Here is a 17,005-nt window from a genome sequence, read left to right as displayed (position 1 = left end):
GAGCGGATGGCCGCAGAGGGGGTGACGGTGATGCGCTAGGAAGCACGGACTCAGTGACATCTAACAACAATCACAAAGAGGCTCAGTTGTTTTATAAGTCTCTAAAATTATTATTTAGTGCATAGAGAATGGGTCAGATGATGTTATTTGGTTTGATGTTTACCCTAATTTTATTTCATCATTCTTTTTTTGCTCTTCTGTTATATCAAATCTCTGTTCTTATATTCTCTTTTAAACCAAAGCTGTCATCCTAAGAGTTCTCTTAGTAATGGGTCCAATAGAATGTGGACCTCTCTGTGTGAGCATTATGGTTTTCACACTTGGAGGGTCCTTCTTTGGTGAGGCTAGGTGATTTTAGAAGCAGAGCTTACCTTTCTCTGGCTATGTGAATTAAGTTTGCAAAGCACAAACGCTAATCTCCCTACCTCTGCCAAGAGGGAAGGAAGGAACGGACAAGCAGTGTGAATTCCAGTAACTTGATTTTCCTCTATTCAGCAGTCCTGATTGGGAAAAGGTTACAATGATAGGCTATTGAGATCCTCTCCTCTAGACAAAGCTAAGTATTTATTATCGAAGAGAAAGTACTTCCAGTAGATGCCCTCTTTCTCTCTAAAGATTTCCCCTTTTATTTCTCTTCCAAGGAGAATTTCCTCTGCAAAGAGGACTAGCACCAATGAGTTCAAGTGGATACTGGAAAGACCAAAACCTGACTGGGGTTATCTCCTGTATTTGCTGAAAGGACCTTCCAGTATTAGCTGAGATTTTGACCGCTCAGATGCTGGGGGATGGGAACTGCTCTGCTTCAGCACGACAAAAGACCACCCCAGCAATAGAGCCACAAAAAGTGTCGATTGGAATTGAAGTCCTTTCTCCAGGAAGTAATTATCTCCGTTTGGGGTCTAGAGACCTCAGAGGCAGCATAATCAGCCAGTTGGACGGGTGGGTTGTAGTAGGAGGGCATTTTAATCAGCTTGCCTGTCAGTCACCTTGACAGCTAACACTGAAGTATACCGCCAAAAGCGGAAGTCTGGATCAGCCAGTCACACTGAAAAACCAGGAGTGAACTGGCTGTTATATTGCCTGGATTGCAAAAAAGGAGAGACAACCATGGAAAATTGTCACCTGCATGTTTCCTTTCATTTAATTCTAGACCCCCATTGCCTTTCTCATCAAGCTACTAATTTTGTATGCATTTCCTCCTAAGAAAATTGTATAGACTTCGTGATACCAGGAATGCTTTACTGTACCTGTTCAGACACTTGTAGAAGAGCATTTTACATGTCATCTTCAAGAGAGTATACCAACACCCCCCCCCAAAAAAAAAACAAACAACCCAAAGTTAAAAAAACAAAAAGGTATGTAGATTCATGGAATTGAGAAATCAGTGCACTCTTTTTAGGAGCAAAGGCTGTGAGTTTTGTGGGAGGTAGTGCTGTGGTCCCCGCCAGGTCAGAGCAGGGCGGGAGCAGGGAGGAGGAGCAGTGATGATCCTGTGAAGGCAGTGGGTGTTTGAGAGTCTGTAACAGTGTGTGTATCTGACCGGGTGCTGGTCTCATGTGGGCCCTTGCTTTATTGCAATTGAAGGAAAAATTTCCACTTTGTGTACTAGAGTTTGCACGTATGCTTTCTCTAAAGCATTTATTTTTTGTTACCACCTTCCAAAACAAAACAAAACAAAACAAAACAAAACAAAAGTGATATGTAGTTGTTACTTAATATGGCCCTTCTAGCCATAATCTCCTTTGCCACAACACACTTTGTGATGAGCTGCAGATTCTAACCTCGGTGCTGGTGGACATGATCCTATTTTGGAGAAGCTTCTCTGCTATGGATCCCTGGGGGCCTGGCGGGATAGGCATTGAGCCGATAACCACAAGGCTGGCAGGTTGAACCCATGGGAGAAAGACAGAACTTCTACGCCTTTAAAGAATTACTTAGTTTCACGAATCCACAGGGGCAGATCCATTCTGTGCTCTGGGGTCACTATGAGGAGGAATCTAGTACCTGGCCGTGAGTTTCTCTATTATAGCATTAGGGTGGGATGCATCTTTAGACCCTACTTTCCTGGAGGGTGGGCCTTGAGTCACTATCCTTGGTTTTCCCTAGGGGTATGCTGGACTGTTCCTTTGAAGCAAGGGTGGTGAGACTTCATCTCATGGAACGGGATGAAAAATCCACAGGGGCAGGAGGGGCAGCAATTGCTATACTATCCACGAGATAGATTGACACAGAGTTTGCAACAATGGACTCAAACTTAGGAACAATGGCCAGGCTGCCACAGGACCGGGCTGTGTTTTATTCTCTTGCACTTAGGGTCGCTCTGAGTGGGAATTGACTTGTGGCACCTAACTACAACATCACGGTCAGCTGAAAGGTGAAAAACCCATCTCCATAAAAGCCTTCCCTTGTTTGTGACCTCCCTTTTCTGACTGAGCCTTGATAGAAGCAAGAAGACCTGGACATATGCCTGACCTTTGAATTTGGGACTTCATGTAACTTGAAAACTGTGAGACATCTGAAAGTTTCCTGAGTTTCCATGAGATGCTGCAGTGAATTACAGAACCCAGAGATAGGAGGGGATATTCTAAAGGGGAGAGTGGGGGAAACAACAAAGCAAAACACTGAAAGAAAGGAACAGGAAAAAAAGTGTGGGGATTTAGATAATCTTTATTCTGGACAAAATTTAATGAAATGATCACATGGCAGCAGCTGATAAAATGCCTATTAAAAACCTCATCATCTGATCTGGAGGGAGTTGGCTTGGTTTGATGCTGCTATGTGCTTTGACGCCTGCATGTGTCTCTATACTCTATCTGGGCCAGTGCATGACCGGCAGTTTGAAGCCACCAGCAGCTCCCCGTGAGAAACACTGGGCTTCTACTCCCGCAAACAGCTGCAGTTTCGGAGACCCACAGGGGTGACTATGGATCAGCATTGAGTCGATGGCACTGGGTTTGCTATAACTAGGTAAGATGAAACAAAAAATACTAAACCAGCTGTTGTCCAGTCCCACAGCTTTTCCAAAGCTGTAAATCTTTCCAGAAGCAGGCTGCTTTATGTTTCTCCATGAAATAGCTCGTGAGTTCAAAACCACCATTTCGGTTAGCAGCGAGGCATTGAACCACTGTGAACCATGTGTCACCAGCGCTCCTTCAGGTAGCATCGGACACTTAAACAGTGTCTCAAGCACCGTGCATGCAGTGTTGTAAAGATTCTTTCCATTTATCACTTGTAAACATTGACTTCAATAGTTAATTAAAACACCACTGTCAGCAAACAGGGCTCACGTTCAGGACCATGTATTTTGAAGGCCATGGCTATGCTGTGCTTCCTGCCAGCACCGGCAGTTCTCTCCATGCAGCCCCTATAGCGCACTACCAGCTCCCCACCCCCTTTCCGAGCACTACTCAAGAGGCATGGGCATTGGTGGTTCCGGGGTAAAACTGTTTCCTTCCAAGGACTCTACTTCTGGTTAATTTTTAACCAACGAACTGAATCAACTGGGATCCTTCTTAGTCCTGCCAGGGACCCCTGATTCTTTCTCAGTTGTGAAGCAGTTTTCAGGCAGGAGAGGCAATGCTTTCCCAGGATTTAGCTAGTCCTTGATTTCCTTAGCTCCTCAGCTGTCCCTGTTTGGAGTTAAGAGCTCCAGGCTCAAGGACTCCGGGGCCTTTTGGTTGTTCTAATAACCCTGCTTACTAAAACCTAAGGTCTTTCCCCCCAAGTAGCTCAAAGCCCAACTAGGTCAAAGTTGAGCATCTCCCTACGAGTCTTTTGGCTTGCATTTTGCCCAAGACCATTTCCTTCTGCCTTCCTTGCTAGTCCATAGAGAGGCAGAGGGTGTTAAGAATCACTTCACTAATTCAGAGCCAATTAGGAAGCTTTGTTTTGACCCCTGACTGCAAGGTCTCAATGGCAGTCAGTTTAGAACCTTCCCCCCTGTACTTCCAGGTATTTAAAAGCTTCCAACCCAAACCAAACTCACTAACAGTTCCCAATTTGGGTACAGGTGGTACGTACACGAAGCTTTATTACCAGAACAAATGTTGGCTTTCAATTACGCAGCCTTAGGTAAGATTTGTTATCTTTAAAGTGATTTTCTTCACAGCTAAGTTTTCTTTTCTTTTCTTTTTTTTTTAAATCTTCATATGGTAACTGATCTAGGGTCTATGACTGAACCTGGGGTGGTAGTGGTGATATTACTTTGTAAGGTGACCAGATTTTAACATTGGTAAAGCGGGACACCATTGATAAAACTCATATCCGGGCGAAACAGCTACATGGCAGCTGAAAACCGTATAACCTAGCTTGTCGTGCATTCTTTCCAAAAATCAGGACTGTTTAAAATGCCGCGGGATGTGGGAAAAATTGTTAAAAATCGGGACTGTCCTGCCAAAAGCGGGATGTCTGGTCACCTTATTATGAAATGACCTTTTCCAAAGTTTAAATGACTTCCCCTTCCCTCCCCACCTCGGGAAGGTGCTGGGTTCATCTCACATGAGAGTTATGAGAAGCTATGGTTCTGGTAGTGGATCAGAAGGAGCCAGGTAGGCGCACTGGTTGTTTCAGTTCATTGAGAAGTTTTTGCCTTCTGTAGAAAGTAAATTAGTTTAACCATGGGCTACTTGAGCCCTGGTGGAATAGTGGGTAGAGTTTGGCTGCTTAACAGCAAGGTCATTAGTTCAAAAGCACCAGCTGCTCCATGAAGGAGCCAGATTAGGCTTCTTACTTCCATAACGATTTCCAGCCTTGGAAATCCACTGGGGCAGTTCCACTCTGCCCTAAAGGATCACTGTGAGTTGATCCGATGGATGGCAATGCATTTCTGGGCTACAAATATACGTGTATCTATACTAAGTTGGCAGTGGGTTTGGATTGGATTACACACCACACACACATCAAAAGTACTGCGAATGTTTGCTTTCGAGGGAGAAGGAATGCTCGGAACTTGGAAAGCATCAGGTGTTCTTCTTCTTCGGTTTTGAGGGAGGAAAACTTTATTTTTTAGACCTTCCTGTCTCAGACCCTTACCTTTTAATAATAGGATCCATAACGTGTGAGGAACCCTTGGGTGCAAGCAGTTAATGTGCTTGGCTGTAACAGGAAGGTTGACTTCAATCAACACACAGTTAACTCAAAAGAAAGGCTGGCAATCTACCTCAGAAAAATCAGCCAGTTCTGCTTTGACTGACACGGGGCTCAGGAGTCAGGGTCTACCCCCTGATACCGGGTAGGCGAGTTAGCCTTAGCTGCAAACAGTTATTTCATCAAGTGTGATTTCAGTTGAACTTTTTCGTGGCCCGATATTGAACTGCGTACTTTAGAACAAGCCAGCCCAAACCAACTTTTGAGCTAGCCTCGCTTACCTGGTTCAATGGTGAGAGAGTAGCTATCGATTTCCAGGTCCAGTTGTTGGGCTGCAGTGGAACGGAAATCCTCCAGGACCCAGCGCACGGCCTTCGTGAGGTTATAGGGCACCGACTGAGCAAACTGGATCTTGCTATTCACAATCACACTCCCATTTCTGAAGTTGAGGATTTTGAGTTGCTTAAATCCCGTCAGATTGGCTTGTAGATATGGAACCAGCTGCAAAATGAAAGATGGGTTTATTCTTAACTGTTTTCTAAGTGCTCAGCTGCTGCTAATTCCATTTTTTTATTATCTGTGGCATAAATTTCACTTCCTCATTATTGTTTCCTTCCGTGTGAGGCCAGAATGCCGCTCTGTAATGATCTCTTTGCAGTGACGATGTTCCATGTTCCTTACCTTTCTCTCTGAGTGTTGAGATAGATGGGCAGTGTTTTTCTTCATGATGAACTGTGAGAATAAGGCCTTAAAAAAACAAAACAAAAAAGGGGAAGAAAACCCAGGTCAAACTATTGGCCACGCTAGCGTGCCAGGCTCAGTGATTTAGAAGAGTCCAGGTAAATAAAAACAGGTTCCGAGCTGAGCTCCGCAGTAGACGGACCCACACCTGTGTAAGCGGGGCATCTGTTTGGAAGCAACCAATTTGAAAATGACCTGTTGACGGAAACAACGGCGTTCACATCAGCCAGTCTGCCTGTGCAGGGGCTCTTGCATCTTCAACACCACCGCAAGCAGCGGAAGCAGTGACCAAGCTTGGCAGCGGCTCCTGGAAGTGCCCTCCGCCGGCGGCTGCGTGACCTTGCTCAGGCTGCATGACCGGGGGTACCAGGCGCTCTTGTTTGAAGTGTGAGGAGAGGACACTCGACAAACTGCAGTTCCATCATCTCAAAAGTGCGCTCCGGCAGTTTGTTTTCGTTTACCAGATCTACCTCTTGTGAGCTACCGTCCTTTGAGACTTCTTTCTTTCAGCAATGTTCTGAACCTATCTATTTACATGGCCCTTCGCCTTGGCCATCCGGCTTTGGATTCTGGTAGGAGCTCCCAGTGTTATCCAGTGTGCAGACGGTTAGTTTTCCTTCCTGCAAGTCCATTTTCCTGTTCTTCATAGGAAAGTGATTGTCTCAACCTTCCTGATGGCGTGGCCCTTTCATACAGTTCCTCGTGCTGTCGTGACCCCCCCCAACCATGAAATTATTTTTGTTGCTGCTTCATCACTGTCATTTTGCTATGTTATGAATCGGGCGACCCCGTGAAAGGGTTGCTTGACCCCACAGGTTGAGAACCACTGAATAAGGGAGCGGGTCTCAGGTTAACTTGAGTAAGTTAGAATGGTCTAGCTTGAGACCGCATTTCCCAGCCTCACGTGCATCAAGTGTGGCCAGACGACTGGGTCCCACCAGTGAGATATGAGTTGATGTGATGTGAGTCTCGTCGGGATCACTTGTTCATAAGGCAATTGCTTACCTTGGGCCTACGCTCTTTAGTCTCCAAAGAAAACACAAGCATGTGGTATTGACCTAGTTTGACCATGTGGATGAGGTCAGTACCCTTGGCATTCACAGAGCTATAAGATGGGATAGGGCAGAGGTGTTCCACCAGACTATGAAATGAAAGGGAAATAAATCTGGATCTTAGTTAAATATTTATATTCTTGGTATCTTCACGATGGCAGGTTAGTATAGACCTGAGTTAATACACCTGGATGCCATGCACTGGGATTCTGTTCGTGGGACTGTTCTAATATGGACTAATCCATATTAGAATCATACTGTATATGTTCACTTGAATAAGTTAGGTTTCATATGGATTTTAATTTGTATAATTATTTAACTTGTATGAATCATACAAATGATTTTTTTCCCGTGATTTTCAGAAAGTCAGCATTCTGTGTGATACGCACTGTGTGTTGCTGTTAGGGGCTGGTGGGCCAGTCCTGTGTGCAGTAGAAAGAAACGGCTCTGGGGCTGCACCGTCCACACAGTCTCTCTGATGTCTCTGTTGTAGCACCGTGTCTGTCTCTGGAGAGTCTTCCTCTTCCCCGGTCCCTCTCTATCAAGCACGATGCTCTTCTCCAGGGACAGGCCCCTTCTGATAACATATCCAAAGTTTGGGAGACAAGTCTCAGGACCTCTCTTCAAAGGAGTATTTCGGTTGTACTTCGTCTGAGACAGCCTTTATTTTTCACTCTGCTGGCAGTCCATGTCGTCGTCGTCATTAGGTGCTGCCGAATCCATTCAAACTCACAGTGACCATATGTAAAGAGCATGAAACACTGCCCAGCGCCCTGCCATTCTCACACGTGTTAGGTTTGAACCCGTCGTTGTAGCCACTGTCAATCCATCTTGCTGAAGGTCTTCCTCTTTTCCCCTGCCCTTCTCTATTACCAGGGGTGATGGCCTCTTTATGGACTGATCTCCCCTGTTAACATGTCCAAAGCATGTAAGGTCAAGTCTCATCCTCCTGGCTTCTAAGGAGCATTATTGTTCTACTTCCTCCACAATGCATTTGTTTGTCCTTTTGGCAGTCCATGGTGCCTTTACTATTCTTCATCAGCACCAAAATCGAAATGCACGATTCTTCTCCAGTCTTCCCTATTCAATGTCCAACTTTGACATGAATATGAGTCGTTCAAAATACCATGATTTGGATCAGATACGATGTGATAGATAACTCTGTCAACTTGAAGATATATACAAGTGGAGGGATGGTGTCCAACCTGTCAGTCAGGGCACAGCCTGGTGGTGTCTCTTTAGGGGTGTAGCCTTCTCATAAGAAGGGCCTGAGGGACCTCCCCTCACCCTACGTCCCCCATTCACCTTCCTGTTTGCTGGCCACCCTGACAGCTGCCAGAGCCTTGTCATGTTTTCACAGACCTTGGCTGCACATGACATTGCAATCACTGGCCTGTGATATTTCTGCATTCTGCATCACTGCGTGTGACTGTGAGTCTGAAGAGGGGCTTATGCACTAGTATCGGACTAATGGACTTCAGTTGAACTGGGCTGGGATGTTTTCTTGATATATAATTACTCCAATTACTTCTTGATCTAAAGCTCTTACACAGACACGAGTGCACTGGATTTGTTTCTCTAGTCACCCCGGCCTAACACACCCACACACCTTAGTCCTCAAAGTAACATCCTTGCTTTTCAACACTTTCAAGAGATCTTGTGCAGCAGATTTACCTAATGTAATGTGTCCTTTGACCTTTGACTGCTGCTTCCATGAGCATCGATTGTGGATTCAAGCAGACAAAAATGTTTGACAACTTTAATCATTTTTCATTTATCATGTTACCTATTGGCCCAATTGTGAGGATTTTTGTTTTCTTTACGTTGAGTTGTAATCCACATTGAAGGCGTCAATCCTTGATCTTCATAAGCAATGCTTCAAGTCCTTAATTTTAGCGAGCAAAGTTGTGGCATCTGCATATTAAAGGTTGCTCATAAGCCTTCCTCTAATCTTGATGCCTCAATCTTTTTTTATCTAGTTAACTTTTTCTAATTATTTGCTCAGCATAAAAATTGAGTAAGTATGGTGAGAGGATACAGCCTTGATGCATACATTTCCTGATTTTTAACCATGCAGTAATCCTTTGTATTTTTTCTTATCAGGGGAGAGCGTGAACGCAGTCCCCCACTACCACAAATTATGCAGTTGAGTTTCCCACATTTGGGGAAGTCGCGGGATCAGCACATCCAGAGTGTAATGGACAAGCCTCGCCCCGGGAAAACCACCCTCGTGATCATGGTATCTCCCTGCCAGGTGAGTACCCCTTGTATTGTTTACACAATTGCCTTTTGATCTATGTATAAGTTCTGCATGAGCACAATGAAATGTTCTGGAATTCCCATTCTTCTCAAGGCTATCCATAGTTTGGTATGGTTCTCATGAAGAAAATTAAGCATCATATCCTCTTCTGAATCTGCTGGGTGTTCACAATATATTTCATTTTCTTCACAAGCACCACAAGTGAAATGCATCAGTTATTCTCTCATCATCATTATTTATTATCTGAGTGGTCTTAATTAGACCTCATGGTGTAGTAGATGAGCCTGGTGGCATAGTGCCTCATGGAGTTGGGTTGCTAACGGTAAAGTGAGTGGTTTGAGCCCGTGAAAAACTCTAGGGGGAAATATGAGGGATTCTGATCCCAGAGAGAGTGATCATTGTGGAAACCCACCGGGGCAGTGTTCTGCTCTGTGGGGTCATCATGGGTTGGAGTCAACTCAATGGCACTGAGTTGCTGTTGTTGTTTTTAAGCGTAGAATTTATCACATAGTTCAGGTTTCTTATTTTGCATGTATTTCACATTGTACATGTAGAAATCAATTAGACATATGAGTGGTGGATTTGATATCTAAGATACATGCTATCATGGTCTTCTATTCAGTATTTTTTTTTTTGGTTAAGGTGCAGGGGTAATAAGGTAATTAGTCATTTTCTGGTTTACAAGAACTTAAAGGGAAATAAAAAATGATTCCTTTGTACCTTAACTCTTTGTCTTATTTGTGAAAAACCACACTATATGTATTTTCTCTGGTAAAATGACTGGGGAAAAGCTTGTGGTTTTAAAACTTAGGAAAAGCCCACTCATTCTGTTGTTAGATCCCATGTTCAATACTTGAGTGGCTATACATTATTCTTGGGCAAACTAAATTGAAAAGAATTTTATTGACATTGTTTATTCACAGAGCTCTAAGAAAGATTAGCCTATACTTCTACTCTAGCGCTCACTGGTCTTATTGGATCAGAATGTATCTCAACACTGTAGATAAGGACATTCATACATTGGTCTCAGAGACCTGTCTCTTCTAAACCCACATTGCTTACAGTAGTAGAGATTATATTATAATAACAACAACAAGGAAACCTGAGTCTCAGACAAGATTGTCAGTAATACCCACTCACCAGCTGTGTGAATCGTTGTTCCAGAGCTTGGTATTCCGGAGAACTCTTGTTGAATAGTTTATTGGAAAAGGGCATGTTAGCAACATGCAGACTGAAGAACACCACCAGCGCTTGGCTCTTGGCAGCAGTGGTCCTGGCACTAGTGGTGATATCCTGTACTGGGACAAAAGTGGTATTCTCCAAGAAATGATGTGGGGTAGGCACATACCCGCTCTGTGTTGGCACCTCAGAAGAGGCAGGAATGTTGGTCAGATCCATTCCGAGGTGTCTGATCATATCTTGGTTGTCTGTACTTAGCCTGCTGTCTTCAGAAGCTCCCGGGGAATATGAAATTCCCACAGCAGATTGGCTGCTAGCTGAGTAACCATCAGTGGGGATGGTTATCCCCGGGACAAATGCCGTTGAGTCAATGGCCACTATGTCTGTGACACCTTGCTCAGTCAGAGGGAAGATCCTCGATCCAGCAAAGAGATGTTGAATTTCTGACCGGGAGCTTGCGGTCATAGTAGGTGGAGACCAAGAACTGTCTGTAGAGGAAGCTCCTGAGAGCAATTTCATTATGTCCGAGCATTGCCAAAGAACGAAAAGGGAAAAAAAGTTAGGTTTAACTTTAGAAATATATAATGTTGACATTGGTTGTTTTAAAGGTCATATCTTAAAAACAGACAGATTAGTTTAGAAATGCCAGGCAGTCCTGTGTCCAATCCTATAGAGACAGAGCGTAGTGGGTCTCTGTGCCTCTACTTTGCTTAGGCTCGAGCTTCCTGACTATCAGAGACTGAAAGAGCCCTAGTATCCTAGAATGTCCGGAGCTGTTGCCAAGCAGGTCTAGCACACCGGCCAGGTCACCAGATGGTGCCATGCTGCAGCTGGCACTGCAGTAGTTTAGATCAGCCCTGTCAGCTCCAAGCTCAATAGCTGCACACAGTTTTGATTCAATCACTTGATTCACCTTCTAGTAATGAAATCCTGCAGGTCTTTTTGGATCCCCATGATTCCATTGGTAGCTTTACTACTTAAAATTTAGATTATGTTTTCCAAATCTGGATAATCTGACTGACCAATCTGTCAATTTGCAGATAGTATTGCTGAGTGTAAATATGCAGGTGGCATATAGTTTGAACTTTATTTTGACCATATTGCTATTGTTGACTTGATCCTGACTCACAGCAAATCCATGTGTGCAGACCACATCTGCTGCATAGGTTTCCAAGGCCATGACCTTTGGGAAGCAGATCACCTGGCCTATCTTCTGGAATGCCTCTCTGTGGGTTTCAACCGCCAACACTTGCTCCACCATTTGTGTCACTCAGGGACTCCTGTTCTGAAGAAACAACTTGCTAGGTACTCGGTCACATTCGAGGGCTTTGTCGCCTTCACATCAGTCTCTGATAATTTATTGCTTTCTCGTCTAAGTTCACTTTGGACCCCTAAATTTCACTCCCTTCTTGGTGCAAAATTAAAAACCATGGAGGATTTTTGACCTAAGACAGTGGTTATATGAACTAGCAGATAAAAAGATTGATGGATTATTAAAATACTCCAATAACTCTAGATCCAGAGGCACTGACTATATTTAAGGCATTCAGTAGATCGAAGCAGGGAATTTTCTGTGATTATCTTGGTGGCATTTTGGCAGCGCTGTGGGGAAGCTCTACTGAAATCTAAGTGCTAAACATGAACGGATTGTCTAGACTCTAGAGGCAGACACACTCTTTGGACCCTCCATTAGCTTTTGCTACAGCGCAGCCACCAAAACCGAAACACCAATAAAGTGCTGTGAAAGGTGGAATTAAATTAGCTGTGTTACTTTGCTAGACTAAAGCCTGACTGTTGGTGACTCATGCCTAGACTTGAGAAGCACTCTCTATTTTTTCACCTGGATAGAACACCTAGGTGTATCTACCTGTATTTAAGCAAGCAAATGCTGGAAACGCGATTTCCAAACACCCAAGCACTTCCTGGATATACCCTTGTGGTTTTATTCACACCTCTTTGGAAGAATCTGGGAAGAGGAATTGGAAATATTTAGATATTATCAGTGTTTGGTTTGACTCCTTTGTGCCATGGGAAAATGGGTTTGGATCTTCGTTGCTATGAGGTAGCTTCTAGTTTCTACAAGTGGCAAGGGTCCGTGACAGCTCTCAGGAGCTGCTGGGAGAGCGGCTCGCTTGCTGGGTTGCTGACCGCCGGCCAGCAGTTTGAACCCACCAGCTGTTCTGTGGGACAAAGGCAAGGCTTTGTACTCCTTTCAAGATTTAGTTTTGTAAATGCACAGGGACACATCTACTTAGTCCTATAGAATCGCAAAGAGCCAGGATTGACGATGGTCGTGAGCTTTTGAGTTATTCTCGGCTTGACCAAGAATCTCATGACTTAAACCTGTTTCACTGTCCAGACTTTTACCGACGTAAGATAGGTGGCTGCATCAGGTCATCACCAACAGAAATGAATTTTGAATTGAACCTGTAAGCTATTCTTCAGGAGGAAGAAGAGCCAGTCCGATTCGGTAAAGATCTAAAGCATTGGAAGCCCAGGGAACAGTTCTACTCTGTCATATACAGTTACTATGAGTCAGAATCAATGAAACAATAGTGATTTGCATTTTCTGGTTTTGATGGCTTTGTGACATGTTAACATTAATCATTCACATTCACAAGAACCTAACGGCATAATTTCATGGGAAGAAAGTTAACTGTATAAGTGTTTGGCTGCCAGGTGAAATACAGGATGCCCAATGGGATGAATCTATACTTAAAAATGATTTACTGTTTGTTTGAGATTCAAATTTAACCGGCCATCTGGTATTTCTCTTTGGCGAATCTAGCAGATTCATTTACAAGCGTTTTTTACACTTGATCTTAGCCAAAAGGTAGAGAAGTGATTACAAGTGTTTTTTAAGGGTTCATTCCACAAAAGATTTGGCTTGAGATTGAAGCAACTTAGGCTAGGATCAAGTCCTGGGCAATGAAAATATCATCCAAGCCTTATCACCCCGTGTAAATGTGCTCCAAATAATTTTGTTGACATGGTCTTTGAATAATCAGGCACTCAAATACTGAAAGCCAAGGCCATTTATTTCATTATGAAATATGCAAAATAAATAGATTCTAGATAAATCAGTTTTTAATGATGTAATGCTAGAGTACATGTGGTGATTCCCAGGATGCTGTGTGGAATGCTTTAATGTTTGTGTGTGTTATGGAGGTGCTGGTTAGAACCTGGTCAGCTAAGTGTAGAGTAAATGGTTATTTTGATTACTTCTTGGGTAGGAGGCTCGTACAAAGAAAGGCTAAGGCCAAGATAAAATGGTCTAACCCAAACTAGATGATGTTATCCAAATGCACTGAAGCCTGGGTAAACCGAGGTAAGTTTCAAAGGTGAAGATGGGCGCAGTGAAGTGAGTCAGAAGCTGTCATAAGAACCAGAACAAGCATACATAATTCCAGGTCTGTCCACTGACATTTATGACTATCTCCCCACTGTTCCTGGGGGGAAGGCCGGGAACTGCCCCGACTAGCCTAGAGTCTATTTTTGGGGGCTTCTCAGGGGCTTTGTGGCTTTTCTTTGCTCCTCTTGCTGATCTGTTGTGTCCCCTTCTTGGATTGCCCTGCTGTGGGGGGTTCGGATGGGACTAACTCCCTGCTGTGTGTCCCCAGTATTGTCCTCTGGCATGGTATGCTCCAGTGGGGGGACATCAAGTCTTAGGCATTGTCCACCCGACAGTCCTCTGTGTGCGTTAGCAGCTCCAGCACCATTATCTTCAGTGATCTTTTCACGAAGGTGAGTGTGGAGCAGGGCCATGTTATGAGAATGAACCGTTCCTGGATTAGGCCAGACTCTGTCTGCTCCCACAGTCTGTTTTGATATTCAGGTGGCACAACCAGCAAATTTAAAATTTTATGTCATCCACATCCATCCTTATTTATAACAACTAGAAAGTTATTCCTACTGTTTGTTGAATATCATGAAGTTAGAAAACTAAGTGTCTATTACTCATTCATATACTAAATTTATAGATATTGAAAGCTTCTAATATGAAGCACATTGTTCCAGGTGCTGTGATATATCAGCGAACAAAGCACATAAAAGTTTCTGTCCCCAACAACAGTTTGTATATATATATATATGTGTGTGTGTGTGTGTGTGTATCTCAAGGTTTTTAGTTGTACCAAACAGGCATAGAGAAAAATACATCTCCATCTTCTCAGAAGCTTAAACCTGTATTACCGTTTAAATGACAAGCTTACTTTATTTATTAAAAAATGAAAAGGCAGACTAAACATGATAGATGAGAGCCGGGAAGGCTTTAGGGAATTATTAAACCTTGCACACAAACACACACACACAGAGTATAAATTTGTGAAAAAAATTCCATTATTTTTTAATTCTATTTTTCCACACAAACTTGATGAAGCCCTTTCATATGCCAGTATATAAAGATAAGACATTTATTATAGAAAAGATGATCACTGTGGAAGAGCTACAAAGGAAATCCAACACTTTATAACTCATATTCTCCAATGAGATAACTGAACCAATAAAACAGGAAGAGTACCCACAGCTGTAACAAAAGACAGATGCCCGACGTATTAAAAAGGAAACGAAAAAACCCCTAGAATTTAGAGATCCAAAATACAACAGGAAATAATATTCTAGTCCTGGCATTCCACATTCTTGAAGGAAGAAAGTGATCGAATGTCAAGAATTAATACAAAACCCAGCAAGAGGATTTCTAGGTAGAAAACAAAAGCAACTTCAAAATGGCCAAAATCTCACTGTGGTGGACACATGCTGAAGGCAGTTCAACAAGGCGTGAGTGAAAGGCGAGGTGGTTCGGCCTGGTTACAGTGAGCTAAGTTGTCCTTCACACGAGCAAGTCACAGAGAACAAGGAGCCCGAACCTCAGGAGCTCGGGCTCCCAGCAGCCTTCTGAAGCAATTACCAGGTGATGTCTAGCCAACAGAGAGGGAGAGCCAAAATAGAGAACCCAGGTATGGAGAAATTGTGATGGAAGGCTTACAGGCGGGTTGTAATTATATTTGCATTTGAATATTGAACAAATGATAATGAGTGTAAATTACTGTTTGAAAAACAGTGAAATTTTGACATCATTATTTTACTTTCATTTTTGTACTTTCCCTCATCATTTAACATTTTAAATAACACTCATGCACCCTTTCCTCAAAATAATAGTTATTAGTATTAAAAACTATTAGTCCCTCAAAAATACACATTAATTAAATTTTTCTTACGTGTATTATTTTTAGATTCTTATAAACTTCATCAGTTTAAAAAATAGCTCCTTTGCTACTGGAACAAATATGAAATTTCAAACGTGTCTGCATATTAAATAAAAGTCTTATAAGGATTATCACAGAAACAAAATATTTTGCTGCCAACTGTATATTATTAATAGTAATAAAATAACATCAGGATTAAAACTTAAATTGGTTAGAAACTTAATTCCTAAACCCTGAACGGCCTCGTTATTCAGTCTTACAATTTTACTTCAGTGTTTCTATTCAGTAAGGGCTTCAAAGCCGCATGTTTAGAATGACGGAAGGCAGGATTGAGGATGGACAGGAGGGATTCATATTTATGTGGTAACTGTGATGTCTAGGCAAGCAGTCCCTTGGTGGTTCAAATAGCGTACCTCTCAGTTACTAACTGAATGTTTTCAGTGGAAATCCACTTAGAGGGATTTCATAAGGAAGTTCTGGTGGTCTATGTCTTAAATAACACAGCTATTGGAAGCCTTTTGGAGTACGATTATACTCTGATACACTGGGGTGTCAGGTATGTATTTGAATTTACTAAACAGCAAACGGGCTTTTGCTTTTGTGTTCTAGTTACTTTACAAGTGGCTTTGGGTATTAAAGACATCCTCCTTTTACTTTAAATCATTTGATAAGTCCCCATAAATTGTGCAGTCCGCATTTGCTCCTTTTTCCCCTCTCAAGTGACTGGGACAGGGAATTGAGAGGGGTAGTCCAAGACTGGATGCGGATTTCCATCTGTTCCGTCAGTGGTGATCATCCAGATGAGATAGGTTTGTCTGTGTGTTTTCACATGCAGCATTCAGGAAAAGCAAAACTGAAGTGGCCTTGGAGTCTGCAGTGATACACAAGTTCATTACAAAAACCAAAACCAAACCCGAAACATGCAGCATTCCTCTTGTCAATCAACAAACGCTCGCTTTTCCCAGACTACTTTACTACATTTTTCTTTCAGTGAACGCAGATGTATTTTGCTGTACCTAAACACTTTCTAATATACGAGGGGGTATCCCCCAAACAAACTTTTTTTCTAAGAATGTCATGAAAACGTTTAAGGTATGATTAATGAGGGTTTTCTTAGTTGTAATAAATATTCAAAAGTTAAAATAGCATAAAGTTGATTAAAAAGTCAAAGATGCCTTTTTAAAAAATTTAAACCACTTTATTGGGGGCTTGTAAAACTCTTATCGCAATCCATATATACATCTATTGCGTCAAGCACATTTGTACATTTGTTGCCCCCATCATTCTCAAAACATTTGCTTTCCACTTGGAACCTTGGAATGATCTCATTTTCCCCCTCCCTCCCTGCTACCCACTTCCTCATGAACCCTTGATAATTTAGAAATTATTACTATTTTATATCTTACACTACCTCCCTTCACCCACTTTTCTGTTGTCCACCCCCCAGGGAGGAGGTTATATGTAGATCCTTGTAATTGGTTCCC

General features: G+C 42.7%; 1 protein-coding gene and 1 non-coding gene across 2 annotated transcripts in view; both read right to left on the bottom strand.

The window, feature by feature from the left end:
- Positions 1-17,005, bottom strand: part of IMPG1 (interphotoreceptor matrix proteoglycan 1) — a 167,280-nt gene that overhangs the window by 19,563 nt on the left and 130,712 nt on the right. The window contains exons 13-14 of the mRNA XM_045294325.1: positions 10,279-10,805; positions 5,367-5,586 (exon numbers count right to left, since the gene is read on the bottom strand). Of these exons, the coding sequence (XP_045150260.1) occupies positions 5,367-5,586; positions 10,279-10,805 (747 nt within the window). The remainder of the gene's footprint in view (positions 1-5,366; positions 5,587-10,278; positions 10,806-17,005) is intronic.
- On the bottom strand, positions 8,979-9,140 carry LOC115871151. The gene has a single exon (XR_004047128.1). It is a non-coding gene; the product is annotated as a U1 spliceosomal RNA (small nuclear RNA).

Source organism: Echinops telfairi, unplaced genomic scaffold, assembly GCF_000313985.2.
Source record: "Echinops telfairi isolate 266 unplaced genomic scaffold, ASM31398v2 ScPeMD7_3533;HRSCAF=4204_0, whole genome shotgun sequence".
Classification (NCBI taxonomy): domain Eukaryota; kingdom Metazoa; phylum Chordata; class Mammalia; order Afrosoricida; family Tenrecidae; genus Echinops; species Echinops telfairi.
This window is presented reverse-complemented; position numbering and strand designations above follow the sequence as displayed.